Source organism: Berghia stephanieae, chromosome 2 (genome assembly GCF_034508935.2).
Source record: "Berghia stephanieae isolate SIO BIC M18660-M18661 chromosome 2, UCSD_Bste_1.3, whole genome shotgun sequence".
Lineage (NCBI taxonomy): Eukaryota > Metazoa > Mollusca > Gastropoda > Nudibranchia > Aeolidiidae > Berghia > Berghia stephanieae.
Genome location: NC_088361.1, coordinates 111,743,887 through 111,771,386, shown reverse-complemented (window position 1 = coordinate 111,771,386; position 27,500 = coordinate 111,743,887). Strand labels below are relative to the sequence as shown.

At 34.3% G+C, this 27,500-nt stretch overlaps 1 protein-coding gene across 1 annotated transcript in view; it reads left to right on the top strand.

Moving 5' to 3' along the window:
- LOC144963823 (angiotensin-converting enzyme-like) overlaps positions 1-27,500 on the top strand; it is a 51,322-nt gene that overhangs the window by 6 nt on the left and 23,816 nt on the right. The window contains exons 1-10 of the mRNA XM_078897759.1: positions 1-105; positions 8,086-8,306; positions 9,574-9,732; positions 13,169-13,259; positions 17,412-17,555; positions 21,080-21,141; positions 21,720-21,849; positions 22,697-22,794; positions 24,268-24,446; positions 25,440-25,564. The exon at positions 1-105 is cut by the window's left edge and continues 6 nt beyond it. Coding sequence (XP_078753885.1) covers positions 81-105; positions 8,086-8,306; positions 9,574-9,732; positions 13,169-13,259; positions 17,412-17,555; positions 21,080-21,141; positions 21,720-21,849; positions 22,697-22,794; positions 24,268-24,446; positions 25,440-25,564 — 1,234 coding nt within the window. The 5' untranslated portion in view covers positions 1-80. The remainder of the gene's footprint in view (positions 106-8,085; positions 8,307-9,573; positions 9,733-13,168; positions 13,260-17,411; positions 17,556-21,079; positions 21,142-21,719; positions 21,850-22,696; positions 22,795-24,267; positions 24,447-25,439; positions 25,565-27,500) is intronic.

Sequence of the window (27,500 nt, the reverse complement as noted above, 5' to 3'; positions counted from 1 at the left end):
ATGGCAGCGACAAGTGTGTATCCCATTCACTCTTTGCGCATCTGCCTTGTCGTTTTGAAAAAAAGGGGTGAATTTTGTTAATGGTGAAATCAAGCAAAATATTAGGTAAGTTACCATTTCTTTTCTATATTTGCTTGCTTGTTTGTTTGTTTCCATCTTTTAAAATATTTAACTCAAGTACTTCCTTGGTAAACGTATTGTGGAAAAAAACCATGGGGTTGTACGTTTGAGTTATATTCATAAATTCTTTTAAAATAAATTGAATTGGAATGGGCTTAAATCCATGCAAACAAGATTCCAGTACTCGTATAAAGCAAGTGGCATGGTTTCCTATTTTGTTCTCATTTTTTTAGAAAGTTTGTTTAGGAACAACGTTAATAATAACATTGCTATGAAGAGCTTAGGACAAATAGAGTAAAACAAATGCAGTGCTAAAAGCGAACGAAATTGGTTTAACAATATTAATTTAACGATAAAATAATGCAAGAACTTGGGTGAAGTGAGTGCAGTGCAAGGAAATCGTTTTAATAGTGAATACAGTCAAGCCTCCATAATTGCGTTATCTGAGAGTTGGCTCTCTCCTCGCATACCATCGTCATGTTTTGAAGTTAAACAGTGTTCACTATTTCGAGGATATCGGACTAATGTTAATAAACGGACTGGGGGTGGGGTCTGCACATATATTAACAAAAAATGGTGTCACCCCAATAACTGTCAGATTAAGAAAGTGTACTGTGACGATCATATTGAATTTCTTACTGTACCGTCACAACCATATTATTGACCCCGTGAATATACTCATGTCATCATCATCAACGTTTACATTCCACCATCATCAGACAACAACACAGCAAGAAATATTTTGAGGAAAGCAATACAGGACATTCAGATTAAGTCACCCGACGTCGTATTGGTGGTCACTGGTGATTTTAACCAATGAAATGATTTCACTCTCCCGGGACTTTATCAATACGTGGACTGTGAGACAATGGACAAAAAACATTAGATTTATTCCAGTGTAATGTTAAAAATAGTTATAAATGTTTGTCTCGTGCCCCATTGGGTTTATCTAACCACTGCTCTTGCAACTCCCCACCTACCACCCTGTTTTTAAACGTGTAAAACCAGTAAAGAAAAGTGTACAGATCTGGAACGGAAGTGTGTGTGAAGATTTGCGTGGTTGCTTTGACTGCACTGACTGGAATGTTTTTTTTTTATCGAATCATGTGATAGTGTAGATGAGCTGAATGACTGTGTGAGTGAGTATTTAAAATTCTGTGAACAGCTAGTGTGTTGTAAAAAAGAAATAAAATACCATCCTAACAACAAGCCTTGGATGACAAAAGATCTAAAACTTTTATTGAACCAAAAGAAAACTCTCTTTACTGGTGGAAACAAAAAGATCTTAAAACAAAAACAAAAAGATAAAGAGAGTAATATCTAGTTGTAGAGACAAGTACAAAAATAAGATTGAAAAATGCCTTTCTTCTGGGGATATAAAGGACACGTGGAGGGAGGGGGCTTAAAACTGCTGTCAACTATAATCCAAAGCCCACGATTATACCAGAAGATATCGAAATTGAAACTCTAAATTCATTTTATTCACGTTTCGAAACGGTAAACAAATTTGATATTAAAAATGTAAAACATAAATTAGACAGGGATTTGGAAGATGAAGTGACTATTGAGGAAGAAACGAGATTCGTATTTTCGAAATTAAACGAGAGGAAGGCTACTGGGCCGGATGGATTGAAAGGAAAATTATTAAACGAATGTGCCCATCAGCTCTCCCCCATTTATACACATATTTTAACATGTCCCTCCAATGCGTTTCGATCCCTGAAATTTGGAAAACAAAAACTATTCCTGTTCCAAAAAAGAAAAAAGAAAAAATTGAATCAATAAAAGATCTCAGATCTGTTGCACTGACTTCAATAGTCACGAAATCTTTAGAAAAACTTGTTTATCTTAAAATTAGGAACCAGTTTATGCCATTGAGTGATAGTCATCAATTTGCGTACAAACCAGGACGTGGCGTAGAGGATGCAATTCTGCTCTTTACAAACAACATCTACAGGCATCTAGATTACGCTAAGAGCTATTGCAGATTCTTTTTTTTTTGCAGATTTTTCTTCAGCGCTCAATACAATGCAACATCAGTTGGTTGTTCAAAAACTAACTGGTCTGAATTTGAACAAGTATATAATTGCTTGGGTGCTCGAATTTCTTACGGAGAGAGCACAATATGTTCAATTAGGACAAAACATATCTTACTGTATAACTACAAATACTGGTGTATTATCCCCTGTATTATTCGCGATATACACGAATGACTATAGAAGTCAAAATCTGAGTGTAATAAATGGCAACGAAGTGGCTTATAGACAAAAAATTGATAGATTTGTGTCTTGGTGTGATGCCCACCACCTAGCTTAACATAAGCAAGACATAGGAGCTAGTGATTGACTTTAGGAGAGTGAAGGAACCGATAGAACTGTTAAAATTAAAGGATCAATTCGTCCAGCGAGCTCCTCACGACATACCTTGGTTTAACGATTGATTACAGGCTCAAGTGGGATAGTAGTAGTAGCGTATGGATACACCTCCAAATGTAATTGGTCAACCCAGCTTCTAAAGTCTTCCTCCGCCCTAAGGATGGTTTCGTAGCCACCTTCTAGTTTCGTGATTGGACAGTGGAGGACGATGTGATCGCTGGTCTCTGGGGCTGCCTGGCATTTCTGGCAGGTATCACTGTTTCCAAGTTTCCATCTGCACATATTTGATGCAGTTCTGCAATGTCAAGTTAAGAGGCTGTTTGAGGAAATCCAGTATTTCCTGGCGCTATTGAATGCAGGCACTCTTTTGGTTGGATCTTTAATGATGTTTCCTCCTTTTGGTGTTTCCCTGTTCCACATTTCTCTCTAGTTTTCCTCCACACTGAAGTCTGCCATTTTTGTTAGTTGGAAAGGTCTTCTCGATTTAAGTCTAGTTGTTGAACGTGCCACCTTTACGATTGATTTTATGGGAGTGTTGTCTGCGGCTTCGTCAATTCTTGCATGCATCCTTTGATTAGCATCTTGTCGTCTTAAACTTGGTGGTGCAATGCCGCTCAGTGTTGGGAGCCACTGAGTTGGAGTTGATTTGAGACATCCTGTTATAATTCTCATTGATTCTCTTAATCGAATGTCAATGCGATTTACGTGTGGGCTCCTCATCCAAACAGGGGCACAGTATTCTCCCACAGTATAGCACAGTGCCAAAGCAGATGTTCTCAGCACCTGTGGTGAGGCTCCCCAGGTGGTAGTTGCGAGTTTTCTCACCAGGCTGTTGCTTTTTGCGATTTTATTTGCGGTTCCTTCAATGTGTTTGCGATAGTTTAGTTGTCTGTCCAATGTAATGCCAAGGTATTTAGGATTGGGGTCGGGGTGTAGTATTGAGTTACCGGATGTGATCTTCAGTTCTTTTGTTGCATCTCGATTATTCAAGTGGAAGTTTGTAGATACTGATTTGGTGGTATTCATTTTTAGGTACCATCCATCAAAATATTGTTTCAGGCGGTTGGTATGTTTGCTTAGAACCTCTTCAATATCTTTCCAGCTTTTCGATTGATAGGCTAAAGCCCAGTCATCAGCGTATCCAAGTTTGAGTGCTTCGCAGTTTGGCATGTCAGAGAATATATACATTGAAGAAAGTTGGTGCCAAAACTGAACCTTGTGGTACCCCATTTTCAATTTTACTTTTCGGCTTTCATGTAGTGTGTTTAGTAGTTCTTCTCCAACCTGTTCATCGTGTGTCTCCTCATATTTTTTCAGCAATTCTTTGCTTCGTTCATTCCAGCATGGGATGTATTGTTTTCTAAAACCCCTGGGTATGTTCTTCTTTGCGGAGGTTAGGACAAGTTTGTTAAATCTCCCTATATTCTCAGTTTTGGGGGGGGGGGATCCTTTTGCAGGTTTTGTCAATTTCATCAGCGAAAGCTTTCCAATTTGCTTTTCGGAAATTCCACCTTGGTATGGGCAGGGTGTTCATGATTGGGATTTGGATTCCAGTTCTAACAAGGACTGGCCGATGTTGGCAGTGAGGAAAATCTCCCAGGATTTTTCTAGTTGGCTTCAGTGAATTTCCATTTAGGGCCTTTGTTACAAACACGAGGTCTGGGGTATAGTCTTTGCACCAACGGGCCGATCTTAGAGTTCATTTGTCTTTGGGGTTGTAAATGTGTGTTAGGTCATTAAGGTTTGCCCGTTGTGAGATCTCACTCCCTGGAGTGTCATTTTTGTTGTAACCCCATTCGGAATAGTGGCTGTTGAAGTCTCCCATGATTATGGATGGATGATTTATTTTGTCTTTAGGGTAAGAGGTCCACTTAATATTTGGAGGTTTGTATATATTAGTAATTTCAGTGTCACCAAATTCAATAGTGATTCTTTGTGTGCCGTTGATGTCTGTGCTGCCTCCCAGGTCAGTGCTTTGGGCTCCTGCTCTGGCATAAGTGATGATGCCGTATTGCCTGTGGTGCTGTTTGTTTATTACGTGATATCCCTGAAGGTTGTATCTTGAGGGAGGGGCAGTGTCATCGAGATGAGTTTCCTGGAGGAGCACAATGTCAACATCATACTTTTTGAGTACATGTGATAGGTACTCACACTTAGCCATTGATATTCCTTCTATATTCAGGGAAAGTATTTTAATGCTAGTGCCTATAGTGAGACTGTTTTCAACGTTGGGGTCTAGCTCATTTGTCCTGTCAATCGGACTTCTTACGTTTGGCACGCGGTCCTTTTTCTACTGGGCGACGATCGAGACAGCATGGTATCTTTTCCTATTTTTCATTTTCATTGAGTTGGAGGTGTGGGTCCAGGAGAAGGAAGAACCTTGTCTGGACGCCGGTTTTGATCATTCTTGGTCTGGCTACTCACCAAGTGGGATGAACATTTGAAAATAATTAGGCATAAGATGTGCAGACGTACTTATTTTTTATCAAAACTTTCTCAGTGTAGAAGAGATAAAACCCCGTGCACATTATTTTATATTAGGCAGTAATCGAAAGTGTCTTGTCATTTTGTATAACAGCTTGGGGAGGCAATTGCTGAGCAGTGGAAAGGAACAAAATAAATTCAAATATTAAAAAGTCCATTAAATGCTATGCAAATTATGTTGACGATGTAAATCTTTGATACGAGAAATTTTGTATTAGTGAAATAACTAAAATATTAAATGACCAGAATCATCCACTAAGACCATCAATTATTATCTCAGGAAGGAGTGGTCGCCCTTTCTCTATTTCAACAAAAACAGAGAGACACCGAAAATATTTTCTGCCGTCCAGTGTTAGGCTTTATAACAACAAGCAATAATCATTTTATATAATTATTTCGAATTTTTACTTTCAATAATGTAAATATTAATTTATTAATTTATCTGTTTTGCAATCTTTTCAATTTTCAATTTATAGTGACAGTTTTAACTATTTTACAGTGTTGACATTATTCATATTATAAGCGCGGCTCTGGTTATGGAGCTGCTCCTTTTTATATATACCTACATCCTATTTACATTATATTTTTTTTATCTTATTGTGTAAATTATAACACGTCTGTACAAAAAATTTCCTTTTTGGGATACAATAAAGTATTATTATTATTATGATATTATTATTATATTATTATTATTATTATTATTATTATTATTATTATTATTATTATTATTATTATTATTATTATTATTATTATTATTATTATTATTATTATTATTATTATTATTATTATTATTATTATTATATTATTATTATTATTATTATTATTATTATTATTATTATTATTATTATTATTATTATTATTATTATTATTGTTATTATTTTATTATTATTATTATTATTATTATTATTATTATTATTATTATTATTATTATTATTATTATTATTATTATTATTATTATTATTATTATTATTATTATTATTATTATTATTATTATTTATTATTATTATTATTATTATTATTATTATTATTATTATTATTATATTATTATTATTATTATTATTATTATTATTATTATTATTATTATTATTATTATTATTATTATTATTATTATTATTATTATTATAACAGATACAAAGTTAGAGATTAATCAATTTTATGATTGTGTACATTTGATTTGTCAGAATTGTTTTGATGAAAATAAAATATTTGTAGTCATTTGATGTCATGAAGAGTTATACATCCTAGTTAGCTAGAATAAGAGTTATCATTCTTTCCAGGTGCTATTTCACGGGCAGGTCACGTGAAAGCATGAGGAAGGTTTAAAAAAATATTTCAAAGTAAAGAGACAATTTAACAAATATAAATTTTCTACAAAGGACTATAACTCTGTGATATTGAATTCTATATAATGGAATATTGCAATTTTACAACGCTGATCAAGATCACTTCAACTGAACCTGAACTATTCAGATATAGTTTTGAACAAAAGAGATGTTCTTTTAAAATAGATGTTGACTACGATTTTATATTACGCAATAAATAAACCAATGAATTGAGCCATTGTCACGCTTGTAAAAACAATAGTTCAGCCCTCAAACAGACTTATCTCTTGAAAGAACAGCAATATTTTGATGAATTCCTCACTAAGATTAGAAATTTAGACATCGTCTTGTAATTTTGAAGAAGTTGGGCTGAATTTAATGTGTGAACAGTCGAATGAAGAGAGCTAAAGGTCAATGTCTCGAACTCATTCTTGAAATTATATACTGCGTAAAAAATTTTCTGTCTTTGCGATCCAAAAGAAGGATCATACATATCATTTTGAAAGGATTCGAACTAAAGGGATATATAAATCAGCATTACTGGGATTCAGTGTCACCTCAAATATGTTGAAATTTGCATTCCATATTGTTCAAGTCAAATGTGAGGTGATACTAACCGCTGCGGATAATGTGATGATTCTGGTTGAGATCATGGACTTTCATGCCATTTTGGGAGTGGAAAAGTTGACCTGTGTTATAAGATTGTCACAATCCGACCTATTACGACGATTGATAAAATTCATACCGTAGAAGCAATTATCCTATGGGACCACTTGGCCCCTGGAAACATGATACTATATCATTTCAATCCCTATCATCAACAAGTATCCACCAATCAGCTTGATTTTTTATCTGTAGATAAAAGAATAGCAGCTGATGTGATTAAAAACTGCTGTGTCGTCAAAATTCTACTAAAACCATCAGGTCACTGAGTTAGAAATCGTTTGATATAGTTTGATATTACAAGCACTTTACCGCTAAATCTATGGGTACCAATTTTGATTAAATCACTTCCACCATATTGGAATGGCGTCACTTCCATTCGGCCATATTGGATATGATGTCACCATCTGTCGGCCATTTTGGTATGATGTCACTTACTATCGGTCATATTCGTATTACGTCACTTCCAATTGTGACTAGTTGCTGCCATGTTGTTTTAGATGAGGCACGAAAACCTCCTTACCTACTTTTCGTAAACCAAGATAAAATATGTTGTGTAATGATAGAACGTCTGACCTCTAATCAAGAGATCTGAAATTAGATCTTCAGTTTAGGCAGACGGTATTTTAGGTTGTTTTTTTTTTCTCATTATTTTGTTTGGTTTTGTTTTCTCAGATTTCAATTTTTTATTAAATCAATTAAACAGACAGGGGCTTATAAAAACACGACAAAACTCTCAGTTGTAGTCACTTTTATCGATTTCAACCAAACTATGTTTAAAAAATTAATCTGAGCTTTTATAAAGCGCAAAATCCACTAAGCATGCTCAAAGCCCTTTACAGAGGATCCTTAGCCTACAGCAACACTAAACATGCCTATTAAGCAATATTACAATTTTTCAGACAGAAACAACACAGTTAAAGCCAGGTACTCATTTTACACCTGAAGAGCCTTTTCCATTGACTGGACTATGCGCCGCTTAGACCGGGACTCGAACGAGGACCTTCCACTAGATTACATAGCAGCGTTAATTATGATGCATTTATTACGTGCACTTGTTCGACGCACTAAATCTGTCCTGTCGAAATATATGAAATTCATAAATATTTTGTTTTCCACAGTTCAATCTTCTTCAATTTCAATGATGGCTTGGATCCATCTGTTTTTGATGCTCCTCTCTTGTCAAAGTGTGGTGAGGGGCCAAGGCAGTAGCACCAACCAGGCGAAAGCACAGGCCGCAATTGACGAGTTTAACCGACGTGCAGAGTTGATTGCAAATACAGCAATGAGGGCGCTGTTTGATTTTTATGTAAACATGACGGCTCACAACCGTGCAATATTTGTAAGTAAACTAGATACTGATGGTTATATGACTTATTGTCCAAAAAACAAAGACAAAAGAGATGATCATTGATTTTCGACTAAACAAAAATCACATGGTGCCCCTAAGAATTGAAATTTAATTTCTAGAAATGGTTGATTCGTATAAATAACTGGGATTTACCAATGACAATAAGCTGAACTGGCATTTGCATATACATAATAATTGTTTTGCATATACATAATAATTGTTTTGCATATACATAATATTTGTTTTGCATATACATAATATTTGTTTTGCATATACATAATATTTGTTTTGCATATACATAATATTTGTTTTGCATATACATAATATTTGTTTTGCATATACATAATATTTGTTCGAAACTTAGTTCTAGAATATTTTCCTTAGAAAACTAAATTACATCTTACGTTCCGAAAGTCATCCTTAAAATGCTCTATTTGTCGTAGCTCAAATTTTTATAACATAATTTGGACTTAATTGTTAGGCTGGGGTGATCTCTGCTTGGACAGATAAAGAATAGATAATATTGAAAGAAGAGATAGCATTGTGCAGTCCAACCTGCCTACACAGATAAACCTCTTCGGAGAATATTCCTATAAAAATATTGAACATCATGAAAAATAAGCAAAATCCTCTATTTTTAGAATATAAAACGTCCGGTATATCAGGCAGATAGAGAGAGAAAGAAAGAAAGAAAGAGAGAGAGAGAGAGAGAGAGAGAGAAAGAACAGAAGAGAAGGAGAAGAGAGAGAGAGAGAAGAGAAAAAAAAGAGAGAGATAGATGAGAGAGAGAAGAGAGAGAGAATAGAGAGAGAGATAGAGAGAAGATAGAGAGAGAGAGAAAAAAAAGAGAGAGATAGATAGATAGAGAGAGAGAAAGAGAGAGATAGACAGATATAGAGAGAGAAAGATAGATAGATAGAAAAGAGAGAGTAATGAGAGAGAAGAGAAGAGAGAGGAGAGAGAAGAGAGAGAGGAGAAGAGAGAGAGAGAGAGAGAGAGAGAGAGAGAGAGAGAGAGAGAGAGAGAGAGAGAGAGAGAAAGATTGAATTCGGGAGGTCAGAGAGATTGGTTTTTGTGTGTTTATTTTGTTAACCTTTATTCTGGTTCACTTTTATGTCATTGAATATCCTTTTGATAACTATTTGCTTTTTAAATCAGTAGAAATTCAGTCGTCTAAACTAATACCCATTGTAAATTAATCGAAGTGGATAAATGAAGTTCATCCCATCTTACTTTATCTTTTCTATCTGTATTTCAGGACAAACATCACCAAGTATACAAAGTATATCAGCTAGAAACAGCCCGGAAGATGTCCCGTTTTAACACAGCTAATTTTCCTGATGAGCTGAAGAGGGCGATAAAGATTGTAGCACACCTGGGTGAAGCAGCCCAGACTGACCCAGTCAAAGTGAAACGGGTACGTTATGTCTATTTTATTTATTTTAATGGTCAAACATTTATATAGTTTGAAGAGCTGCTATGTGATCTCATGGTAGTGATGATGTTAACGATGATAGTACTAATAGGAATTGGTATTATTTTAAATTGGCATTTTTATTGTTATTGTTCTTGTTTCTGCTATTATTATTATTATTATTATTATTATTATTATTATTATTATTATTATTATTATTATTATTATTATCATTATTATATTATATTATTATTATTATTATTATTATTATTATTATTATATATTAATATTATTATTATTATTATTACTTATTATTATTATTATTATTATTATTATACTATTATTATTATTATTATTATTATTATTATTATTATTATTATTATTATTATTATTATTATTATTATTATTATTATCATCATCATCATTATTATTATTACTATTATTATTATTATTAATATTATTATTATTATTATTATTATTATTATTATTATTATTATTATTATTATTATTATTATTATTATTATTATTATTATTATTATTATTATTATTATTATTATTATTATTATTATATCATCATCATTATTATTATTACTATTATTGTTATCATTATTATTATTATTATTATTATTATTATTATTATTATTATTATTATTACTATAATAATAATAATAATAATAATAATAATAATAATAATAATAATAATAATAATAATAATAATAATAATATAATAATTAATATTATTTATTATTATTATTTTTATTATATTATTTTATATTATATTATTATTATTATTATTATTATTATTATATTATTATTATTTATTATTATTATTATTTATTATTATTATTATATTATTATTATTATTATATTATTATTATTATTATTATTATTATTATTATTATTATTATTATTATTATTATTATATTATATTTATTATTATTATTATTATTATTATTATTATTATTATTATTATTATCATTATTGTTATTATTATTACTATAATAATAATAATAATAATAATAATAATAATAATAATAATAATAATAATAATGGTAATAATATAATAATAATAATAATAATAATAATAATAATAATAATAATAATAATAATAATAATAATAATAATTATTATTATTATTATTATTATTTGTATTATAACAATTCTTAAATAATATATATATATATATGCCACAACATAACAAAAAAAAAAAAAAACAATAACAAAATAAATAAATATATATGTGTATATATATATATATATATATATATATATATATATATATATATATATATATATATATATATATATATGTCCATACAGAAACACATCCACACCCACTCACACACACACATAAACACATCCACACCCATCCATAGGCACACAGAAACACGTACGGTGAGATAATATATAGAGCCCTTTCCAAGGACTCGACTATGCCCCGAACAAGGCTTGAACACACAACATTCCGATCCAAAAAATGAGTGGCATACCACAAGACCACATACCTGCACGGTTATCGGTTAGTTGTGCTACCATTACAAAGTTTCTTATAGATTTTATTGAACGTGTTACGATAACCCTTTCCTTACTAACCATAGGAAACTCGTCACATTTGTTACGATGCCACCAACAATTTTTTCAATCTAATTTCATTTGTACATCACCAACATTAAAAAATATTGTTACTATAATTTTGTTTAAAATACTGGTCGGTATGTTCTCGAGCTAAATTTTCTGAACAATATTATGCATAGAATGAACTTGTTCATTTTCTGTTTGAGTAAGAAATATCTAGTTTTGTCTTGAGTTGGTGCGATGTTTCGAGGAAAATTAAGATTAAAAGTTGGAAAGAAGAGAGCTAACAATTATATTGTTTCAATTCTTGGCCAAGGAAGGGATTTGAACACGAAGCGTTCGTGTTTTTGTAGTTTTCTAAATCTCTTGTACAATCATGATTTAATATAATCCACAGCTTCTATCAAATTAGTCTTTAAATTGATTTTATCCCCTGGTTCCAATCTCATTGGAAGTGTAAAGCCACTATTCCAGAAGATTGGATACATACCTTGTGTAACTGATCTTCTGGTTTTCTAGTCTAAATGCTGGCAAATAAAGGTAATCCAACCATGCTCCCAAGAATCTGCTTATACCTCCTGCAACTATAAATAGTTATGCCACGTTATGATCTTATGATCATATAATCTATTCATCACTATTGAAAGACAGGTTACTTACACACTTCCAAGAAGTTTGGTACCTGAAGATTAGATAGCATTATGTCACAACATGATGTCCTATTCACTAGTGCCGCGCTGAGGACCGGTCCCAAGAACCGGTCCCACGGTTCATTAGCTGGGACCAGAGGACCGGTCCCAAGGTGACAAACCGCTGGCGGTTCACTTCTTATCTTTCTATTTGAACGGCCCCAGCGATTCTAATTTCTTGACTGTCTTTTCTCTGTCATTTTCTCGGTTCTTTTGCCTAGGTCGTTCGCCTAACCACCCATCCCACTTAATTAATCGCACCAACCCCCTCTTGCACATACGCCCTCTTGTGTGTGTGGTTGGGTAAGAGGGGCCGCGAGACGCCTTGGACGATTCCATTACTCGGGGCTTTTATATAGCACAATATCCACTAAATGTGCTCAAAGCGCTTTACAACGGGTCCCTGACTAATAGCAACACGTAACATGTAGAACGAGACATGACGCCTGTTAGGCGATGTTACAATTTTTTCCGACAGAGACAACAATGTTGACAACCAGGTACTCATTTTACACCTGAGTACGGTGATAGGATGTGAGTAAAGAGTCTTTCAACGACTAAACTAGGCGCCGAGCGAGGCTCGAACTCGGGACCTTCCGATCCGAAAGCGAGTGTCATACCACAAGACCGCATAGCCGCACGAAAAGAGAAAAAAAGGAATGGAGACAACAACCCCCCCCCCCCCCCCCAAAAAAAAATAATTTGAAAAATCAAAACAAACTCTTCCCACTTCCCACTTCCCATACTTTTGGTCCAGCATGTCGCAGACACAAAATATTAACAATCCCTTTTCCTTTTACTCCCTAACATTGACCCGACCAGCTCCATCAATCTTCGCAGACACACACACACACACATACACACACACACACGCACACATAAACACATGCTTAATGGATAGTGTTTTAGCACTATTGTCATGTTTTGAGGCAACACGCCTTCTCCGCTCTCACTTACACTTAGCGGTTCTACAGCCATATACTGACCGGTTCCTATCGTATGAAGGTCCCAAGGACGCCTTGTGATTGGCCAATGTCGAAAACGAACTGGTTCGAACCGGTCCTTGCGGTTCACATTTCCCAGGGACCGTAGAACCGGCGGTCCTAAACATGCCTGGGACCGCTCCGCACTACTATTCACCATTCTATTATTTCTTTGTGTCTTTTAATTCATAGCTAACAGATGTGAAAGGTAAAATGACAACCATCTACGGCAAGGCAGAAGTGTGTTTGGCTGGGTATACGAAATGTTTAAAACGAGATCCAGGTGAATATATCTGTTGTTAAAGAAGAGCAAACGACTCCTACTACCACCACTACCACCACTACCAATACTACTACTGCTACTACTACTACTACTACTACTACTACTACTACTACTACTACTACTACTACTACTACTACTTCTACTACTACTAATACAACAACAACAACAACAACAACAACAACAACAACAACAACTACTACTACTACTACTACTACTACTACTACTACTACTACTACTACTACTACTACGACGACGACGACGATGACGATAAGCTTAAGACATAGAGAGAGAGAGAGAGAGAGAGAGAGAGAGACAGAGAGAGAGAGAGAGAGAGAGAGAGAGAGAGATCTCGCCTAATGATGTGTCCAAACTGGCTTCACTTGGCTTCAAGTATTTGAAGAGAGATCGGTGTTTCATTATTTTTTGGTAGAGTGCTTTGTTTGTTATTCTCGTAGGGTCTTTAGTTCCCAGTACTGTTCTAAGTTATTTACGAAGTCCATTTGATCTTCGTCTGATTTTGTCATTCCCCATGTTGTACAGTTGTTGAGGAGAATTTATTTTACAGGTCTGTTATCCAACTTAATCCACATAATTAGTGATACCATCACCTTTACTCATAAAGTTTTCACAGTCAGAAACAGAAGATGTTTAGAACATTTTAAAATCATTTAAAAGACTTTTAAATAGCAAATGACAATGTATAATGAAGAAAAACATCAGAGGAGAAAGATGCTGCCACTTAGCGCAAACACTACTCAGAATCAGAATCTAAATCCTACAAATACTAACTGTTCGAAGTTTTCATTTTAATTTGCATATAAACATTTCCACAGTACGAAGACTGTTTTGCTAATATCTGCTCAGATCCAACAGTTTTAATTAAGTTTTAAATGAAAATCATGCCGGGGAAAAATGGGAAATGTTTGAGAAATTTTCATGTAAAATGAAAACATTTTGGCCAAGAGTAGTGTGTTTAAATTCAATTCCTCGACCTAAAAAATTACAGACCCGTCGGTTATTTCTAAAATTTTTGAAAAAGTTATATTTTAACAATTATCAGATAACTATGAAAACAATTTTCAGGTATGTAGTACATTCAGAAAAAAAAGCTTGGGTGTCAGACAATACTTCTGAAACTGATTTAGGGTTGGAAAAGGCGATGGATAATAAGCAATATCTAGCGGGAATCACAGTGGATTTACCTACAGCATTTGATTGCTTGGCACATGAAATATCACTAATTAGCAAACTTTCATCATATAGGGTGGCACACAAGTCTAAAATGTTGACTAAAAGTTATTTATCGAAAAGAAAACAAGTTAAAATTTGAGAAGTTGAGATTCAGTGGGACGTTTCTTAGGGGGGGGGGGGAGGGCACTGTCACCAATTCTGGGTTCATTGCTTTTATCATGTTCATAAATGACATATTTTTATTTGTAAAAGATCCAGTCTTATATAAGTATGCCGAAAATAATACACTATCTTACTGCCAGAAAGATTTTGAAACTCTTATTGATGTTCTTGAGCGGGAGAGCAAGATCCTCACAATATGGGTCCATATAAATTTCATGAAGACTGATCCAGACAAGTGCCAGGCTCTAACTGTAGGAAAAAGAACGCACAACAAGTGCCAAGTATTTAATTTTGATCAGTAACAATACCTTGTGGAATCACTGTTACTTACTTGGAATTAATATTGACTTCCGACTGGCATTTAACTTTTACATCAAGGAAATATGCAGGAAGGCCTTTCAACAGTTAAACCTGTAACATAGAATATGAAAACACCTCTCCAAACTAAATATACATGACAATTCCCACACGTTTATTTGATCAAGTTTTAACTTTTTTTCTCATTCACTTGGAATTTCTGCTCCAAATACTTAAATAACAATAGCGTAACAATACTCAGAGAAAGCTTAGATCTGGAAAAGAATGCAACATCGTCACGAAAGAAACAAGACTTGGACCTTCCAAACATTTAGTACAGGAATCACCAGCATTGCACTCCCCAATCACATTTGACCAATTTTTAAAAAGATATAATCCCAGACTGACAAGAGAACACAACAACAAACTACCAATTCACACATCAAGAACAGGCGCCCGCCTACACTCTTTATTTCCCGTTCGTTTGTGGAATGAACTCCATCAGGAGTTGTTAGAAACTAAAAACATTACAGACATTGAAAAGGTCTTGGAAGTATGGGAAAATGAATAAGAAGAAGAACAGATTTTAAGACATTCAGATCTGTTTTCTGTTCTCATGCGAAGGCCCTGATTTAATATTATGTAAAACAGTATTTAATTGATACGTATTTACAGCATTTACAGTGAAAATTCTTATGTCGGTGAAAATCCTAAAGGGGCTTACTGATTTGAAAATAGCTTTTATTAAGAAAATATGCTTAAAATATTATTTGTATATAGTTTTGATATTGTTGTTGTTGCTCAAGTGTGTGTTTTTTAATATAAAAGATGTATGCATCTGTATTTAATTCAATTCAATTACTGTTGTAATTTAGTAAAATTGACGTTAAAGTCATGTCAAATGCTTTTTATTTCTTCATTTCCAAGATCTAACAAAAGATACCTCTTAAAACATTTTGCCATTTTATACGAGTTGTACATATGATTAAGAAATTACACTAGGTATGTTAATTCCAATGAACTGAGAATTCAACTTTTGTTAAAATTGAGGAGATGAAAGTGTCATTGCTGATTTTTTTTAGATCTTTCGGTGGCGTTCGATACAATCAATCACAGTGAATTGTTCAATAGATTATCACATTCGGCACAACAGATGCAACAATTGGATTGTTCAAAGAGAAAGAATGCTATGGAATGTAAAAAATAATAATCAAAATTGAATATAACAGCTTCAACTAAGAACGAAATACCAAACACGGAAGGTTTCCGGCTCAAAATCCTTCTTTAGCCAACAACAATAAACAATAAAAACAAACATACATTATCAAAAACCAAAAGCATTTCTTATACAGGGAGCAAAGTATCGCTGTCGTTGATGTGGTATTCTACTAATGTATTTTATGTTTATTGTTATTTTTTTAAGCAGTTATATTTATTTTTGTTGAGTAAATGGTTCGAATCTTATCTGAGTGACAGACGGCAAGCGCTCAGGATGTACGATAGGTGTTCAAGTATGGTTCCTGAATGTTTAGATCTTAGACTCGCATTATATACAATGTATGCCCAGCCCTTATTAACTATATTTCCTACACATGGCGTGACAACATCTGAATGTAGATGATACACAAATGTACAAAATTTTTACTATTCGTATCTCGAGAATTCTCCTAACCTCATAACGTCCATTGGTCCCAAGGTTGCAGTATTAATGCAACCAACAAGCTCAAGTTGATTGATGTTTACACAGAAGTGATACTTTGCGGAATCGTCAGAGATCAAGCGAATAAAGCATCCCTGTATAGATGAATGTATATGTACCGCACAATAATTCCAACAGAAATAGTAAAAAAAACCATTGGTGTTATTCTTGATAGTGACATGTTCGCGAAATCACAGACAAATGTTATGTTTCAACTGTTCGATATTATTTAACAACTGATGTAACTGTGACACCATTGATCACTTCAAGAATGAATTACTGCAATTCACTCATGGCAGGCATTCCATTTGACAAGATTTTAAAACTACAGTCTATCCAAAACAGCGCTGCTAGGTTGGTAAAACAAAACACAGTATAGACTGACACATTCTACCCCTGGTCCATTACACACTCTAGAAAACCGGTGTAAACTCTAACTCCGTGGACCTAATGGCTCTGAATAACTACTTTAAGCTTCTATATCTTCAATTTAATATTTCATAACATGCGTGGCTCTTGGTGACATCAGAAATTTATTTGATAATGTATTATTCAAAATTACTCAAGGAATCCCTATGTGACGGTTTCTGAAGAGTACCCGTGAATGGGCAAAATTGTTTTTGTAAAACAACAATTTATAAAAATAACATAAAATAAACAGGATCGAATTAGTTTGGCAAAATCTGCCTGTTAGATAATCCGTTAGTCTAGAACTTGTTACACAATCGCACAGTAATCATCCATATTCGTTCAACAACAAGAACAGCCAAGCAATTTATTTTTAAAATGTCGTCTGTCCTCAGATTTGAACCATCTGTTCAAGACTTCTCGAAACCCCAGTCTACTTCTGAAGGCTTGGAAAGGATTTCGAGATGCTACTGGCAAGAAATTTAAAAATGATTATGAAGAATATGTCTCGCTCAGCAACGAGGCATATGCCATTTCTGGTAGGTCCTTCCTTTATAGAATATGTGGGCTTTTATAGAGCACATAATAGGGGAATGAGTTTGTCATTAGTTATGTCCCTTACTTATGTCCAACACAGAGGGACAACTTAGACGTATCAACATTTGTCATGGCTTGATCGTTCTAAGGGTGAATGAAATTCACGAATCACACCAACCATAGCTACTTTAGAACATGTAACGCAGCCAAATTAGTAGTTTGTGAGTGTTTATCACAATATGTTGACACAGTAGTGAGAGGAATAATGTAAAGTAGTCATGTCTTCATTTCTTCTTCTCTTCTAGTTCCAAATACCTTGAAGTGTGAGTGTAATGATAATAATAATAATAATAATAATAATAATAATAATAATAATAATAATAATAATAATAATAATAATAAATAATAATAATAATAATAATAATAATAATAATAATAATAATAATAATAATAATAATAATAATAATAATAATAATAATAATAATAATAATAATAATAATAATAATAATAATAATAATAATAATAATAATAATAATAATAATAATAATAATATAATAATAATAATAATATAATAATAATAATAAATAATAATAATAATAATAATAATAATAATAATAATAATATAATAAATAATAATAATAATAATAATAATAATAATAATATTTAGAGTAGAAAATAAGAATTGCATAACTGAAGTCAGAAGATCAATTGCACAAGGTTTGTATCCAGTCCCCCGGGGGAGAGCTTGTACACTTCCAATGAAATAAGAACCAGTTTTCTGACATCACGGTTTTGTTCTCTATTGCACTGATGATAGAATGTGTATATTTTGATAGCTTGTGTTAAAATAGTGATACTGATGGTCTGTGTGGCTGATTGTTTCGAGTAACGGGTGTGTATTGCAGTTGGCTGTGACACCAACTCATGCAAATAAGCCTCCACGCTTTGATGACAATCCTGTGGGTTTCCGTCCTTGTAGATATTATTTTGTCACCAATCATGAAGCATATAGGGAAAGAAAATGTCATGTCAAAAAACGGGTTCCTATTTCATTAGAAGTGTAAAACCACTCTTCCTGGGAAAATTGAATACATACATTGAGTAATTCATCTTCTGGTGTCAGAATAATGGTATCTTATTTTCTAGTCTAAATACATACTGGTAGTCAATAATGATAATGTATGCTCGCTCTTTTGCTTCCCGTAATCCTAGGGGTCTGCCTATATGTCCTGCTACTGAAATAGTTATGCCACTTTTACGTAACCTACTCATTATTAGAACTTCGAATGATTGGTTACATACACGTTCCTAAAAATTTGGGGACCAAAAGAGTGGAGGGTTTGATGTCACGACTTTGCTTCGCTATTAGGCAGCAAATTTAGTCACTCTATAGCATAATATCCACTAAACGTGCTCAAAGCGTTTTACAAGAGGTCTATGAACATTTAAACCAAGACTCGAGGAGACGTTCAAATATATTTCACAGTTAGGCATCGCTGTGATTGGCCATGTGATCATAATTGTATAAGGAACCAACATTGAGCCACCACAATGGGAAATGAACCAAGAACCTACACGATGGAAGCCGAGTAGCATTAAAAACTAGTCCCTCAGAGCTATTAGGCCCATGAAACCGGAGTTTAGGGCGCTAGTGTATTGCGAATGTACTTTCTGCCAGATCTACCATCCCAGCTACACAATCACTGCAGGATGGACAGGAGGGACATAAACAAATCTCGACTGCATCAGGGATTGATCACGGTCCCTTTGGGAGTGAAGGTGCTCTATCAACTGAGCTATCGGGACTCCTTTTTCCGAGCATTATACCATTAAATCACAAAACTGTATCGAGACCAAATATGTAATTCAATTATGACTGCGACATCTCACTATGTACAACTCGAAACAAGAAATTTCGTAGAAGAAGACCTCCTGCGCTGACAAAAAAGGGAACACTAGTGTCAAAAATAGTGGTTCCAATCTCATTAGAAGATTGAATCCCCTCTTCTACTTTTTGCATATGTTCTTCTGGTTTCAGAGTGATCGTATGATATTTTCAAGCCTAAATAATTGCTTGTCGTCAATAAAGACCCTCCATTCATAAAAACTGTGTTTACACTTTGCTACTAAAATAGTCATGTCACATAATGATGCAGAATGTAACCTATTCATTGTTCACTATTCACTCCGGAGGACTGGTTACACATTTCCAAGGAGTTTCGAACCGGAAAAGAAGAATGTGTGACGTCACGACTCCTCTGTCATATTAGAAAACAAGAATTGGTGTAAGATAAAAACATGTAAAGGTGTGTAACAGTGCCTCTAGAAAACAAGAATTGGTGTAAGATAAAAACATGTAAAGGTGTGTAACAGTGCCTCTAGAAAACAAGAATTGGTGTAAGATAAAAACATGTAAAGGTGTGTAACAGTGCCTCCTGATTACCGGCCAGATGTGATGCCGTTACACCACTCAAGTTAGCCAATTGGTGGAACAAATTAATGCCTATATTCTTCTTTCCATCGTGAACGCTTGTCCCCACCAAAACAAATAAACATTGAACACGAAAGGAAGAGGAGCAGGAATTAGTGAAGATAAAGATATGAAAAAGTGTGTATGAAACAGTGCCAGACAAATCAGAAAGAAAATGCCTGAAAAAAAAACACAATCCCAACCTGAGGGGTCAGAAAAAAACGCCCAACTAAACTTAGGCGAGATTAATGCTGGTCCTTATTCGGAGATTTAAACGATGGTGGCTACCCCCAAAATATTACATGTACTTGTTAGTTCAAGGATTGCACCTATTGACATTATAGTATATATGATACTTTATAAAAAAAGACATCGGGACGTGTATTTGTTACAAGGACTTCAAGACATTCATTTGATACTACATGCAAAGGACATGATGACATGTATTTGTCACGATATAAAAAGGACGTATTGGCATCTATTTGTTACTATATGCAAAGGACATAAATATTGTAATTTATCTATAACAAGGGACTTCAAGATACATATTTGTTACTACATATAAATGGCATGTTGGACATGTAATTGTTAAGACGTAAAAAGGATTTAGTGACATGTATTTGCTATTACTTTTCAAAAAGATATTGACATGGACTTGTTATTTTATAAAATATACTTTTTGATAGTACTTGTTGTTACATAAAAATACTTTTTGTCGTGTTCTTGTTTTTATCGATGATGTATTTATTGACTTATACTTGTAACTACATGAAATGCACTTAATAACATGAACTTGTTATTACATAAAATATACTTATTGCCATGTACGTGTTATTGCATGAAACATAGTTACTAACATTTATATGTTACTATGTATATAGATATATAGATAAATAGACAGATAGATAGATATACAGATAGATAAATGGATAGATATATATATACAGATAGATAAATGGATAGATAGATAGACAGACAGACAGAAGGATAGATATAGTGAGATGAATGTGTTGAAAACAAGTAATGATTTTTTTTTAATCTTCTAACAATCTTCAGGTTTCGCGGACACTGGAGAGGGATGGCGAGATCGTTTTGAAATGGTCAATATGGAAGCAGAGGTAAAGTATTAATATCTAGCAGTTACTAAAAGTGGAATGGATATGGCAATATGAGAGATTGGGTTGATTTAATTTTCATTTTTGGACATCACGCTTTTTAAAACAAAATGTTTATTATGCTGTACCCTGAGAGAGCACATTAAAAATGTTTGTTAACTGTTGCTGTTGGCCAGGGACCCTCAGGTATGTAGCGCTTTGAGCACGTTTAGTGAAAATTGCTCTAGATAAAAGGCACAAGTATAAAATCCGGTTTTCAAAATATATAATTCGATATATACAGCTTGTTAAAACCATATACTCCAATAGACTTTTACTATAACGTTCTTAGTCTGCTTCAGAGAGTAAAAAGAACTAATCAGCCAAGTAATCAGACACCCTTTAACAAAGAGACTAGTAATTTCATTCATTCTATTAGTTGTAAACAACCAGCTCTGTTTGTCCGAGTGGGCGTGAGGGTGTGCTACAAATCCCATGTTTAGATTGGACAGAAATTTACTGGTTAAATTGGTTTACGACATCACCATTTGTTTTATTGAGTGATCCCTATTTTATTCTTCATGTGACTAATTTTGGATCAGATGGATAAGTTATATGAAAAGATTCTCCCATTCTATGAAAAGTTGCACGCCTATGTCAGAAATAAACTGAAGAAGATTTACGGAGCAGATAAATTTCCGAAAACTGGTCATATTCCAGTACATTTACTTGGTAAGTAAATTTATTTGCATTTCAAATGCCATGTCTTCTTCTTCTTCTTCTTCTTCTTCTTCTTCTTCTTCTTCTTCTTCTTCTTCTTCTTCTTCTTCTTCTTCTTCTTCTTCTTCTTCTTCTTCTTCTTCTTCTAATTGTTTGTAGTAGTAGTAGTAGTAGTAGTAGTAGTAGTAGTAGTAGTAGTAGTAGTAGTAGTAGTAGTAGCAGTAGTAGTAGTAGTAGTAGTAGTAGTAGTAGTAGTAGTAGTAGTAGTAGTAGTAGCAGTAGTATTAAACATCAAAATAATGATTTAATAAATATTATCTCTAAATTCGATTTGTATATATTTCTCATTATACCATTTTTTACTGGCAGGGGTAATTGAGGTAATGCCAGATGAATATTTACAATCGTCTGACTCTTATTGTAAATTATAATTATAAATTTTAAAACTGGTTCCTAATGCCACGCTTTGAATATCTCAGCGCGGTTTAGAACTGGTTTGAAGTTACAAACGTAAGAGTTTCAGATTCTTGTGATAGTTTAACTAGCATTGTACCGGAACCTAAAAGATCGACCAACAACGAGGAGGAAAACCAGGATATGTCCTCAGATGTCGCCACAAGACGCACGGTACGCCATTTAAACTTATGCACCAGGCGTCGTGTTGTGACGTCTGAGTACAGATCCTGTCCTTCATCCTCGTCGTTGGTCGATCCTTTAGCATCCAGGAACGTAATGGTAAACTTGCTAATACTTCATACTTTTATTTGTTTCGAATTAATCGTAGAAGAACGGTTTTCAGCTCGAAACGTTTTTTAAAAATGTTTTGCTCATTTGTTTTCTTTATCATATTCTGTCGTAGGAGACCCCCTTGGCCAATCATGGGAACATATTGAGAAAGATCTCGTTCCATATGACGACGTTGTCCCGATTGATATAACACCTGAATTAGTGAGGCAGGTAGGAATGTGGCTCTACTGACCTATCATCCGTTGCTAAGCATTAACCAATTGGAAAAGTCTCTGTATTCAGCCTTTATGTAAAGACTGTACTATTTCCAGTTTCATACAAAAATCCCTTACTTCATTCAGTGTGATTTATTACTATAATCTCATAATACGAGTCCCGTGCTTCATAATCAAGATATAGCGCATAGAACTTTGAAAATTATAATAGATATCGCATAATTTGTCGAATCTAGTCTTATAAGCATTTTAATTGTTCTATGTTTGACTTGATAAGTTTTTAAATGTTGTTTTCTATTTGTATTTTCCTGCTTATGTCACGTATACGACGGGTGGGAAGTAATTATTTAAAAAAAACCACATTATTCCTTTTTTTACATGAATTTAGGTGAAACATTAATTTGTAATTGGGTTATTTATTTCTTGAATTCCTCAAGGCATATAACGTACAAATCACTTCGCTTCGACTATGATTATGTACAGACGCGTCTGAGTGAACAATGATAATATGAAACTAATTCCCGTGCCCATGCACGTGGTGTCTCCATGCACGATTTTCATGGCATGGTTCGAAATTTTACAGTTACACTAAAACCACAGTGAAAATTGTAAAACTTTATTAGTCGCAGCGCCAATTGTCGTGAATAGATTTTTACATCTCATTCACGATGAAAAATAAAATAAATAAATAACATGCACGAGGCATGTATCTCCACTGAAGTGGGTAGTTACTCGATTAGTCCGGGTATGTTCGTCCGGTAGAAGAAAAAGAGTCAACACTTGAATTTCAATCACATATCCATTATCCGTTTCGTAGTAAAAAGATCTTGTAAAATGAAGGCAACCCCGTTTTTATACCCCCTTGTGACGTCACAAACTCACGGGAAGAAACAACACACAACAGTGAATGGAACTCACCATGACACCCAAGGTTACCTAACATGAGAACAATTCACAACAACAACTTAATAGCCAAACAACAACAAACTGGAACACATTGAAACATAATAAATACGTTCCTACATTATCATAATTCAATTCCAGTCTGTTCTCACTCATCCCATTTTTATCATTTTAACTGGTTAACTCCCTGGAAAGAGACGTATTTAACAATTTGGCCAGAAAATTCGTCCTTCAAGTATCGATCGATTTAAAGTACCCTCTCGTCTCGGAAAAAAATTAAAAAAACTGGGGACCTCGCGATGTCTTAATGTAAGTCTAAGGTTTGAGAGTTTTTACCAAGATGAGGTTTAGTTTAATCCGTCGATAGTTGAAGGAAGAGTTTTCTGGCCAAATTTTTAAATACGAATTTGTCTAGAGTACGGCAATTAACTGGTAAAATTCGTTTCTCACGCATGTCTCTTACTCTCTGCAAATATTTTCTATAAATCATGAACACAAAATGAAAATTCCATTTTATATGCTCTTAGTTGCTTTTGTGCATTGTCTCTAAATTCACATCTACCAGAATTACAATGGCAAAAAGATGTTTCGCACTGCAGAGAAGTTCTTTACATCTCTTGGTTTGGAAAAAATGACACAAAAGTTCTGGGCCAAATCAATGATGGAGCGCCCAAAAGACAACCGTAGTGTCTCTTGTTGGCCGAAGACTGGCGACATGTATGATAAAGCTAAGGATGATTTCAGGTAGTTCTAGTAAACTCCAAAAAGGGCTTCACCAAATCAAATTAATTGTAATGTGTGAGGCGTTAGAAGGCAAACGTCTCAGCGTTAGTGTCTTCTACCCTCTCTCTCTCTCTCTCTCTCTCTCTCTCTCTCTCCTCTCTCTGTCTCTCTCTCTGTCTCTCTCTCTCTCTCTCTCTCTCTCTCTCTCTCCTTATATATATATATATATATATATATATATATATATATATATATATATATCTCGCTCTCTCTTTCCTGATATCCTTTTGGCGGAAGATGCCGATACAGCTGATAACTGGATTTTATTCACATAATCGTGATATTCTTTTTCTTCTTCTTCTTCTTCTTCTTCTTCTTCTTCTTCTTCTTCTTCTTCTTCTTCTTCTTCTTCTTTACTTCTTTTTCTTCTTCTTCTTCATCTTCTTCTTCTTCTTCTTCTTCTTCTTCTTCTTCTTCTTCTTCTTCTTCTTCTTCTTCTTCTTCTTCTTCTTCTTCTTCTTCTTCTTCTTCTTCTTCTTCTTCTTCTTCTTCTTCTTCTTTACGAAAAAAATACAAGACAGTTAGTTTAACATCCTCTGCCTGTTCAGAAAGGGAGAGAGAGAGAGAGAGAGAGAGAGAGAGAGAGAGAGAGAGAGAGAGAGAGAGAGAGAGAGACTGAGTGAGAGAATGAAGTCTAGATTATTTTGCCCCCCCCCCCCCTTCACAGCATCATCATCATTATCATCATCATCATTATTATGATGTTCATCATCATTGACATTATATCATGATAGTCCTTTTAATTTGCGAATGTATTCTCATTCGGCTAAACAGAATATCACAGCATCATCATCATCATCATCATCATCATCATCATCATCATCATCATCATCATCATCATCATCCTCATCATCATCATCATCTTCATCATTACCATCATGTTTATCTTAATCACATTTATATTATCATGACGGTCCTCCTAATGTGCGAATGTATTCTCATTCTACTCAACAGACTACAACAGTGTGTAACGCCAAACCAATATCATTTTCAAACGGCGCATCACGAGATGGGACATATTGTAAACTTTATGGCATACAGAAATTTGCCTTTTGTGTTCAGATATTCACCTCTTAGTGGTATGTTCTTGAAATATGATATTTTGTTACCAATACACATTTATGGGACTATGTGATCTAGTGATATGACACTCATCTTTGGATCGGAATATCATGGATTCGAGTCACGAGTGGTGCATAACTGAGGCCTTGGAAAAGGCTCTTTGCTCAATTTGTCTAACCGTTAAAAGCGTTGTCTCTTCCCAAAATAAAAGAAAATTGCAATATCGCGCAGCAGCCTCATGTCTCGTCCCACAAGTTGTGTTTCTGTTTGCTAGGGACTCCTTGTAAATCGATTTGAGCACGTTTAGTGGATATTGCATTGCATAAATGATTAAGTTTATTGGCTGTTTAGTTTTGGGGTAGATTGGACGTGCTAAGGTAAGAATTTAGAACTAAGAATGTTAGTCTCACATTGCAGAACTTAAAAATTATCTTTAATTAAATAAAAATAAATATTTAGAAATTTAAGTTTTCCGCCGAGATCATATATTCAGGACTTGGAGTTACCGTCTTCCGACATGACTATGCCTCTCGGTTTGACTTCACTTATCGGGGTGACTTGCCTCTAGGGATGACTTGCCCTTAAGGGTAACTTTGCCTCAAGCACTATCTTGCTCTCGGGTTAACTTTGACCCTGGAGGTGAATTTGCCACTAAGGGTGACTTTGACTCTCAGGGTGACTTTGCCCCTCGGGATGACTTGCCTCTGAGGGTTACTTTGTCTCTAGGGGTGACTTTGCTTTTAGGGGTGAACTTGCTTCTCGGGGATGAATTTGATCTTGGGATAACTTTGCCTCTCGAGGTGCCTTTGCCTCTAGGGGTCACTTGCCTATAAGGTTGATTTTGTCTCCAGAGGTGACTTTGCCACTACGGGTGACTTTGCCTCTCTGGTTGACTTTGCCTCTAGAGATGAGTTTCCCTCTATTGGTGACTTTGCCTCTAGAGATGACTTTGCCTCTCTGGGTGACTTCGCCTCTAGGGGTCACTTGCCTCTCGGGGTGACTTTGCCTCTCCGGATGAGTTTCCCTCTATTGGTGACTTTGCAACTCAGGGTGACTTTGCCTCTCTGGGTGACTTTGCCTCTCGGGGTGACTTTGCCTCTATTGGTGACTTTGCCTCTATTGGTGACTTTGCCTCTTGGGGTGACTTTGTCTCTCGGGGAGACTTTCCCCTAAGTGTGACTTGTGATAACAAACAGATTTAGAGCATTTTGAGTATTCACAGGGTTTTTTGCAGTTAACTTATTATAGGACTAGATTTTTTATCAGACGTACATATACTGTCACAAATGTAATCGCGATCTACTATATCCAAATATAGAAGCGAAGTTAAGCCTTTGGGCAAAGTCACCCAGGTTGACCAAAGTGCTTGTTCTTAAAGTCTTTTTGAGAGAATTTTAAAATTAAATTTACTACGCTTCCCTTTTATGAAAACTGTGAACTTTAAGCATTTCAAATAATTTTTTTAAAAAGTTGTTCTTCGTGTCATTAGGCCCATCAAATAGGAATTTATCCCTAGTTTTTATCGCGTGAAACGGGCAATAGCAGTTGCTTGCTACCCTATGGATAGGAGACTAGTCAATCACAAAATTCTATAATATTATTATTAATGTTAATCATTTACAATACCACGCTTATTCCATAATATACTGAAAGCTTTAAACGCCTTTTCAAGACAATAAGTAATGCTACATTTTCATATCATACACTAAACACACGACAGTCATACAGAGAAGAAGATATAACTATTCCTCCAGATCAATAAGTATGTTTAGAAATAAAATAATCAGAAATTATCGTGATAATCTTGGCTACGCAGTTTCGAAGGACGCGTGCCGCTTGTTGGGTCCCTTTTAATTTATTTTCCATGTATACGAACTTGCCATTCAAGAATTGAGCATACAGAGTGGAAAATAACCCCAAGTCTGGTATTTGAGGCTATCGCTTGAAATCCCA